Genomic DNA, 9,865 nt, shown 5'->3' with positions numbered 1-9,865 from the left:
CCTTTGAGATCATTGTGTATTATAAATCATATAATATAATAATTAGGTATTCAATACATGGTATAACTGTGCATATAATATGGCATGATTGATGTGGAAGACATGAATTAAAAAATACAACAAATTTCAATTGACAAAATAATAATAATTATTATTTCTAATTGAATATAGAGTAAAGTAAAATATAAACAATAATAATAGGTATGTTCATATTATGGTTATTTAGTAAATAATACAATTAAATCATAAATAATATTTTATAGATTTTATTCCCAATCTTGTTTTATCTTTTCAAAGTCAGCATCTTCTATGAAAGGCTTATCGATAAGACTAAAATGATAATAATATTATTTTATGTTTATTTAATAATAATTTAATACTGCCTATTATTGTAGAAATGTATATTATGTACCTGATCATAATATCGCCACAGAAAAAACATTCAGCTGCCAATAATTTATCTAGGGAATCTTTGACTTTATCGCGACGATTGATTGCTTCCAATGACTGTGATATGTCTTTGTTGTTTTGATACAAGGTGCTGAGCTGATTCTAAAAATAAATAATGTTATACTTTATTAAAAATAAAAAAGCAACCAATAGCTACATACTTGTAGATCCTTAATAGTGTTTATTGTACTGGAATTGACATATGGTTGCATTTCCTTGATCAGACACTCTGCGTGAAAACAGTGTGAACAAGGGAACGTATAAAAAGCTTTGGTCATTAATTGTTCATGACAACTGCTACATTCATTCGATGGTTGGATTAACATGTATCCATTTCTGAATGACAAAATTTCAGATCTAATTACTTCGGCCGATTTGGTAGCATCTTCCATTTCTTCCTTGAGATTTTGTATATCCTTATTGTACACCTAACAAAATGTATGCGAATGCAATAATTTTCATAAATAACCTAATACAAGCTACAATAATTATCACATTATCTTACTTCAAGAGATGAACACACAGCATCTTTAAAATGATCAATTGTTACAAAATCTGGGAAAAATGGTAATATGTCTTCAATTTTTAAAAACTTGCACTCTTCCAAAAATCGCATGGCTTGTTCTATGTCATTATTTTGTTTTACTACATATTGTGCTGAGGAAAAAATCGATCATCATATTATTATTATGTCAAATCAATAAGTAGGTTATAATGTAACTTACCGATCTTTAGCCAAAGTTTTTTTGATAATTCTATATTATTATTGGGCAACGAAGCTGTGGTTTTGGCCAAATCAACACTGACTGTCAATGCTAGATCCACTGCAGCTTCCCATAGGCCCAAGACAATAGACAATTGTACGCACGCTTCTCCTAACTGATGTTCACGACACAATCGCAGAGCAAATTCTGGATTGTAACTTACAGCTGTTATCTCTCGACCTTGTAGTTTTAAGTAATTCATCAGTTTGTCTCTATTGTACTTGATATAGAGAGATATCAAATAGTTATGTACAGATTCCACATGGCAGTTCAAGCAATGAATACTGTACTCCAAGTATCTGATTATTTCCAAAGCCTATGTATAATACACGTGCAATATGATTATAAGTACTGACTTCTATGCAAATAAGTGCAATATTTGGTTCTATGCTCACGAGTCTTTTGCTTGGGTTTGGAATTATCAATGCATTGATGACTTTTAAAGGATCTAACTTCTGTCCTTGTTTTATCAAAATAGATACAGTTTGTGCCGGGGCTTTTTCAACAAGATCAGAAGAAAACGTATAAAATAATTCACTAAATGGATGGTTGTCTAACAATGTTAATGCTACAAGTATATAATCATGATATTAATGTTAATTATCAATAATATTCTAAAAACATTTTATTTACCCTCAGCAATATTTTCTTCATTTAAATAATGCTGAATAACTCGCTTATAATCTTGATTTTCAAGTGCCAACCAAATCATAAAATTCACATCACCATGACTAGCCAATATATCATATATGCTTTCCCAATTTTTACGTATACAATCCTAAAAATAATAAATAACAATTAAAAATATAAAAACATTAAATACAGTAGATGCCATTTATAAGACACATAAGGTTAATATTATATTAAATAATATAAATTGATTTAAATATCAGTTCAATCAATTATAAGACTCGAAAACTCAAAATCTACCAAATTGCTTCACAATAAAAGACATCACTTGGGTTGCCGGCGGCCATGAGGCAGTCAACGTGTTAAATGGATTTATACACTCACTAAGTGGTTCCAAAGTGAGTCTTCTAAGTGGTATCCACTGTATATAGTTATTAATAAATAAGTAAAAATGTACTTGAATAATGGGTATAGATAAAAATTGTTTAAATGATTCTTGTAGCGTAATATATTCTTCTGATTTTACTTGCTTATAATTTTTAAGTACAGCCAATTCATTAGCAAACAACTCAATTAACCACAATGTAATCATTGTGATTTTTGTATAATCTTGTGAATTTAAACCATCTAGTTTCTGCAAACAAACCCCAAAAGAATAATCTTTTAATACTTATATAAATATAAGCTAAATATCATACTTTCATAAGGAACAGTTTTATGGGTTTTTTTTCATTTAAATGTAAAAATTTCAATACAATTTCTTCAAATGATACATTTAGGTTAGCATATATCAGTGCACTGTTTTCATACCTAAAAAAAAGTGATATAATAAATTAATGACTATATTTTTATTTTATTTATTTTCAGTATTAAAATAGATAAATAATTGATTAATTACTGTTTTGAATTAAAAAAATACTCTGCTTGTTTAACTAATACTTGATTTATCCTGTAAGGATTGTTAATGCATATTTCTTTTGCTTCTTCAAACATCCCTTTATCAAGATAGACCTAATCAACAATATCGGAGTAAATATTTTAAAATTCCAAAAAATATAATAGTTTTATGATTTTAATCATACTTTCCAAACATGGCGATCTTCTTTAGTAATTTTATATCTAAAAACAGCTCGTTCTGCATACAACCAAATTGTTCCAGTCATCAAATCTTTTGTTATATTCAACAGTCTACCATAGTTCTAAAAAGCATATTATTTAATTGTATCAACAAATAAAATTCAAAATATCTAAGTATTTACATCGGAACAGTAATCTTCATCCATCACTTGGGATGCGTTGCGATCAGCTGGGGCTACTAAAGAAACAGCTATAACTCTTTCTGGAAATAACAACAATACATGATAACGTGTAAATGTCATTGATAATGGTACAGTGAAATCATCATCATCTCTTCCATACAACCGACTATACTCAATGAGTTCATGCGAGCTAAAAATTGTTTTTTCATTTCTATTTATATCAATCTATAATGAATGTTTTGAAATTAAAATAAATTACAGTACATTGATTTATCAAAAATAGTGGCTTACTTCCGCAACAAACACTCCTAACTCTGTAAGGAATCCAAAATATTTTGGAACAGTAAAATCGTTGTTTAAAAAATAAAAATGTAATTTGCTATGTTTCATTACAGTTGGGACTTCATAAAAACGTTCTGCAAAAAAAAAAAAATTATTATTACAATATACAGATAATTTTATTATGCTCAAATTCAACTATACTAAATGTAAATACCACTTTAATAATCAACTAAACTGATTGGATTACTATATTTTACTATATGTTTAAATAGCCATAAGAAAAATGGTAATAAAGTAGCCCACCCAGTAGATATTTTTCAAAAATGAATTGTACTTAATTGATCCATTTTTCTTAAATAATATATATATATAATATTAAACTAGCCTGGTATGGTCAAATAATTATTGAAGATTTGTTGTAACATCGGTCTTTCGTCTTTATTAAGTATAAAGTCAACAAATTGATACAATTTTGTTGGTGTAATTGCTAATATATAAAATAGATCTGATTTTCCAACTCTGTGATACTGGAGTCCAATTATAGGAATAGGTTGTCCTTTACTTATATCAAATACCTGTAACATACAGTTCAAGAAAATTTAATTGTGCTGCTGTTAAATAATGGATTAACAGTAATACTATAAACCTCTTTCCAATATTGAACTACGCTGCCTTGGAAAAATCTATCAAACTCCGTTCCTAATTGTGTTTCAATTATTGTACCAGATGAATTTCCAAGCAGTATAGGCCCAGTTGTGGTAGATGTAGATTTCACTCTATGATCATAGTTCCAAGCCACAGATGTTATTTCTGAGCCCTGATATTTTCCTACCTAAAAAATTTAACAATAGTTCAATATCTAGAACAAATGAGAAGAAACATGGTAATTCTAAATATTTTTAAGTTTTTTCACTTACAGGTTTGAGTTTGGACAGTTTAGTTGCATAAAATAACTGAGAACTATTTATGTTACCACATGAAATTAATAAATGCTCTCCAAAGGGATCCAAGAACAATTGCTTAACTTTAAGAGATGAAGTTTTCAATGTATCAATTTCTAAAAACAAATTAGACAAGTTATTTGTGTGTTATTACAAAATAATATAGTTAAGCTATGCGAGTGTGCGCATTTATTATGATACTAAAGACTGGGAGTCTTCAAATTATAAGGTCCAATGACAATTTTAAGCCTACTAAAAGCAGGAAATAATCCAAAAATGAATAGTTCTTATTATTTTATTTTTTAAATTTTTTAGTAAAGATTTATAATAAATAAATGTGTAATGTTATAATATTATAGTTTCACATTTAATATTAAACACACTACTAATACAAGAGAACATTTTTTTTAAGTAGTGTGAAAATATACAACACAAAGTTTAAAAATTACTTTCCACTGGAACCGCGGTATTTTTTAAAACCATTAACAACTTGCACTTATTTATTATGACTATTGCATTTCTAAAAAATTTAAAATTAGTTATATGTCTTGGCACTATATCAGCTTTTAATATTTTCTTTTATAACTCTCAAATAAAACGTCTAGACTCCTGTTCTATAATATAGATGAGTATGTTTTCGCTTGATAGCATTTACTTTAACCATTGCTCAATCATTCTCACCTTCGATATTGTCCTGTTTTAAGTTTATTCGCAACAACACATTGTTGACCATGACTAATACCACATATTCATTGCTTACCAGCAACTGAGTAATCTTATCGCTCGGAGAGAAATTGACTTTCTTCTTGGATAGAATGGGTACTCCTTGGAGATCTGTGTCTCTATCAAAACTTCCTTCCAGCTACAACATCCAATTGAGATAAAAATTGTATTATAACAGTTAAATAATAATAAGTTTTATGTGTAGAAATTATTTTACCAATTGCTTGGATGTTGGCGGTATTTTAATTCTACTTTCAACTCCCTGCTCAAACTGATCAAGTATTGAAATCATTGTGTATTTAAATAAAAATCAAATCATCGAATGTCAAACGTTGATAATATTTGTTTCAAACTTCTCGAACAAAATCACTTCTGCATTTTAATTTTAAATTGTCATAAGAAAATAAATAAACTTCAAAATATTAAAAATTAATAAAATAATTTTGTAACCTTGAGATTTATGTAAACTGTTAAACTATTTTATAGTCTTATTCTACGCTGTTGGGTGTTCAATTCTTAAACTTTCAACTTACTAACGAGTAATGTTAGCGGGCGATATGATAACACCAACGTAAATAATTGATAATAGATTAGGTATGCGAAAATATTATCAATGGAGAATAATTGCATTAGATAGGGCGTCGCACCCGCTACCCGCATGTGTTGTCTCACTTGTCTCCGTATTTGTACGTAAACTATAGCAAATTTACGCTCAGCAGATCACGTTTAGCCCCGTCAGTTTAAAAATTAGAATGAAATGAGTGAATCGGCCTATTATGAAACTCGTTGGTAAGAAAATTATCTGTGTTTGTATTTTTGTTTTTTACGATAATTCAATTTTTTAGCAAGTTATGCACTTATGCGTATATAACATAGCATAAATTAAAAAATTTTATAACTCATTTAAAAACTTAATATTCGTAAAAAACCAATACAAAGTACAAACACACTACACAGATAATGTTCTTTTCTTACCATCAAGTTTCACAATAAGTCGATTCACTCTAATTTTTAAACTAACGGAGCTAAACGTGATCTGCTGAGCATAAATTTGCTATGTTAGTGTGTTACGTACTTGTAAGACAGAGACAACACATGTGGTTGTTGTGACCTCTAAAGTTTTAAGTACTTAAGTTTATTTAAACTGTTTAAAAAGCAAAACAACTACCTTAGAGAAATGTCAGTAATTTATATTTATATAAATTTTCTATTGACATTATTCATTTAAAATTTACTAATTTATCAAGTAATTACGTATAAATTTAAACTTCAAAAATCGAGCATAAATTGTGTCTTTAATATTTAGAAATATTATCCTTAAAAATAAGACTCAAACAATTATTAAAACTATATGGTATTCCATTTATAAGAAATACCAATATAAATATTATTAGGTTAAAATATTTTAATAATTTTATTTAGGTTTTTCGTTTTTGAATTAGCTATTGTAAAATAAAAAAAATCGTAAATTGTTTATCCATTTTCCCCAATTTTTTTTTTTTTTAATGTTAGGAAAAGTACTTTATTTTTTTATTTTTTGACCTAAACACCGACTATTGAACAATAAATTTAATTTTCTATCAAAAAATGATATTGAAGTTGAAAATCTAAGCATTTGCACTAATTGCCCTATTTCTAAAGGATGGGACACAAAAAAAGTCATTAATAAATAATAATCATTACAATCATTTCGCCAAAAATGTTGAAAACGGTAACATTTAAAAAATACTTATCATATAAAATATAGTATATAGACAATAATCGATTATAATGTACTTGTCCCCCTATCAGCAGGGTATTCCTTCTATATACTGGAATTTCACATCTCCTTTTCTAATAACCTTCCACCCACTACATCTTCATTTACCGCTGAATGCTTCGCCATAATTGATGCTCTTAATAATATTTCTTCCTTACCGCCTAACAAATATCTTATCGCCACTGACTCACTTTCCTGTCTTCAAGCTTTCTCCTCTAACGCTTTTAATTCACATCTTTTTACACTGATAATCACTATCAGACAAATTATATATTCTCTAACGGGGGCGGGTATGGACATTCAATTTTTATGGGTACCAGGGCATACTGGCATCGCAGGTAATGAATTCGCTGACAAGTTAGCAAAAGCCTCGGCATCTATCAGGTGCCCTCCGAGCTCCAAAATTCCATAGTCTGACTTTATCCCCAATCTTAGGATCTGCACAACCAACCTATGGCTTAAACACTGGGAATCATTCCCTCCTTACTTTGCCACCTGGTACAGAAATATTTCTCCAACCATCTCACCGCTACCTTGGTTTCACAACCTCAATCTCTCCAGGAAAAGTATAGTATCATTCTCCAGTCTACGCTTTGGCCACACCCTACTTCCTTCTCATGCCTTCAAACTTTCTTTAAATGATTCTCCTCTCTGCACACTCCACTATGACCCAATGGTTTGCGACATAACCCACCTCATCTTCAACTGCCCCAGCCTTTCACTCCAACGTAACCATCTATTATCCCTTTTGAACACCTCCAATATCCCTTTCAACACCAAATATATCCTCTCTTCCCAACAAAAAAACATCATTGATAACATATTATCTTTTTTTAACTATACAGGCTTTTTAATCTAAGTTCTTCTTGTTCTTTTTTTTTTTCTACTTTATGTAAATAATTCTTATATTATTACTCATGTTTTAATCTTGCTTGTTATTATTTAACTGTTGAAACTAATTGTAAATAACAAAGTTTTTAAAAAAAAAAAAAGGTACTTGTCGGTTATCGCGACTACCACCATTCAATACGTCTCGCTAGGTAGTCTTAACTCATAATTTTGTATTTCCACAATATATTTTTTAGCTAAAATAGACCCATTCAGCAAATTATTTTAAATTATCAACATTTATACCTTATACCTACATTTGGGATTTTATCCGATTCTTTCCCACTCCTTGTGAAAATTTGAAAATAATTTTAAACAAATTACATTTAAAATTAAAAATAAATGAAATAATTTTAATTTAGCACGCCTTTTCCTTAGAACGTTTTTATGTGTAGCGAATACATATTATAGCCTTTAGGTATAGCGAATCTCAGTAAAACACCAAGGTAAAAAAGAACACGAAAAATAAACAGTTTTTATAAATATTCAACATATTAATTGGATATGAAAAATAAAAAATGAACGCACTTACTATAGTCACTACGCACACATTTACATGGTCCGTATGCACACAAATATAAATTGTCTACATTAAACTCCTTAAACAGTATCTAATCTCCTCAATAAAAATGTATACCTAATATTTAACATAATTTTTAAACATAAAAATATTAAAATATAAAAAATATATTTCTTAAAATTATGAGAAAAAATATAAAAAAATGTATCTTTCATTCTTAACATTTATCTAGGTACCTACCAACCTACCTAGTATATTTTTATATATAAACTTAGTATAATATAGATTATAGACTATAGAGCAGTGGTTTTCAAACTTTTTTTATACACGGCACACCGTAAACTTCAAAAAATTTTCACGGCACACTGACCTTTTTTTTAGATGAACAAATTTGTTTATAATTATATATACATTTAATAAGAAATATGTGATTGATGGGCTAACAAATATTTTTAATTCTTGGACGAATAGTTGACACATACCCGCATTTTCTTATATCATAATTCAGTGCAATCGATAATTTATGGAAAAACCGCGGCACACTTAGTGGATACTCGCGGCACACTGGTGTGCCGCGGCACCCAGTTTGAAAACCATTGCTATAGAGTAAAATACATTTTTATTAAGTACCACAATGTAGATTATAATATAATTATAATTTAGTTTTTTTTTTACCAATTCAACAAATGTCACACCAGCAACATGCTAATATTTTATATATATATATATTATATCACGCTTGTAAAATTATAATATATTATCCATGACAAAATGTATATTGTCATGATATTATCATTAATTGATTAATAGTTTGATATCTACAAATTTTTTTTGAGGGATAATTATTTTTATACAATTTCTATGTGTACACGCAGGTCGTGTAAATGTGTGTAAATAATCGATTTTTAATTTATATTAAAAAAAAATATATGTATTAAGTTTATCCGACGGATACGTATCTGTTAATCAATAATTAATATATTTAACATCTTTCCTTGTTCTTTTTTTTGTATTTTTTTCCCTGGTATTTTTACCGATTACCTGTGAAATTTTATTAGATAAATGTATATATATATATATATATATATATATATAAGAATAGATTAAATAACATTAACCTTATTTACTAACTATGATATAACTAATAACTATATAAGCATCGAATTGTTTATCAGCAAGAAACTTTTTTATAACAACATATAATAAACATGTAGGTATGTATAATGTATGGTCTTTTGTAACAACGATTCAAGTTTAAATTTAATATTTATTTAACCATAGATAATATATACATATATAATATATATATATTATCTATGTATTTAACTCAGTTTTATCAATTCGTTTTATCATAAAAATTTCTAAAAATAATTTTTAAATCTCACTCAATTTATTGGAACAATATAGTTTTGTGCAATCGGCCTTGGCGGCTCTAAGTACTAAGTAGTAATAAGCATCTTAAATCATGCCACTTACACTGCAGCTGATGAAGATATATTATACGAAGGTATGAACATGAACCATAGACCAGGTATTATTTTTCAGTATAGATATTTATCATAGGTTAAAACCATAATTTGACGTTATCGTTTATTATTATTCTGTTATCGGACGACCGTTATTATCAAGGTAAACAAACAAAACATGAG

The 9,865-nt window shown here is 28.1% G+C and overlaps 1 protein-coding gene across 1 annotated transcript; it reads right to left on the bottom strand.

Annotated features, from left to right (window-relative positions):
* Positions 1–5,612, bottom strand: LOC132917107 (vacuolar protein sorting-associated protein 18 homolog). Its single transcript, XM_060977672.1, has 18 exons — positions 5,267–5,612; positions 5,008–5,188; positions 4,303–4,442; positions 4,032–4,217; positions 3,771–3,960; positions 3,395–3,519; positions 3,104–3,328; positions 2,927–3,043; positions 2,743–2,855; positions 2,543–2,654; positions 2,302–2,478; positions 1,848–1,992; positions 1,610–1,782; positions 1,176–1,530; positions 956–1,107; positions 612–878; positions 413–552; positions 1–330 (listed from the first exon to the last, which is right to left on the bottom strand). The coding sequence occupies exons 1-18, from the start codon at positions 5,339–5,341 to the stop codon at positions 267–269; spliced, it is 2,937 nt and encodes a 978-aa protein (XP_060833655.1). The 5' UTR covers positions 5,342–5,612; the 3' UTR covers positions 1–266.
* Between the last annotated feature and the right edge of the window lie 4,253 nt (positions 5,613–9,865).

Source organism: Rhopalosiphum padi, chromosome 1, assembly GCF_020882245.1.
Source record: "Rhopalosiphum padi isolate XX-2018 chromosome 1, ASM2088224v1, whole genome shotgun sequence".
Taxonomy (NCBI): domain Eukaryota; kingdom Metazoa; phylum Arthropoda; class Insecta; order Hemiptera; family Aphididae; genus Rhopalosiphum; species Rhopalosiphum padi.
This window is presented reverse-complemented; position numbering and strand designations above follow the sequence as displayed.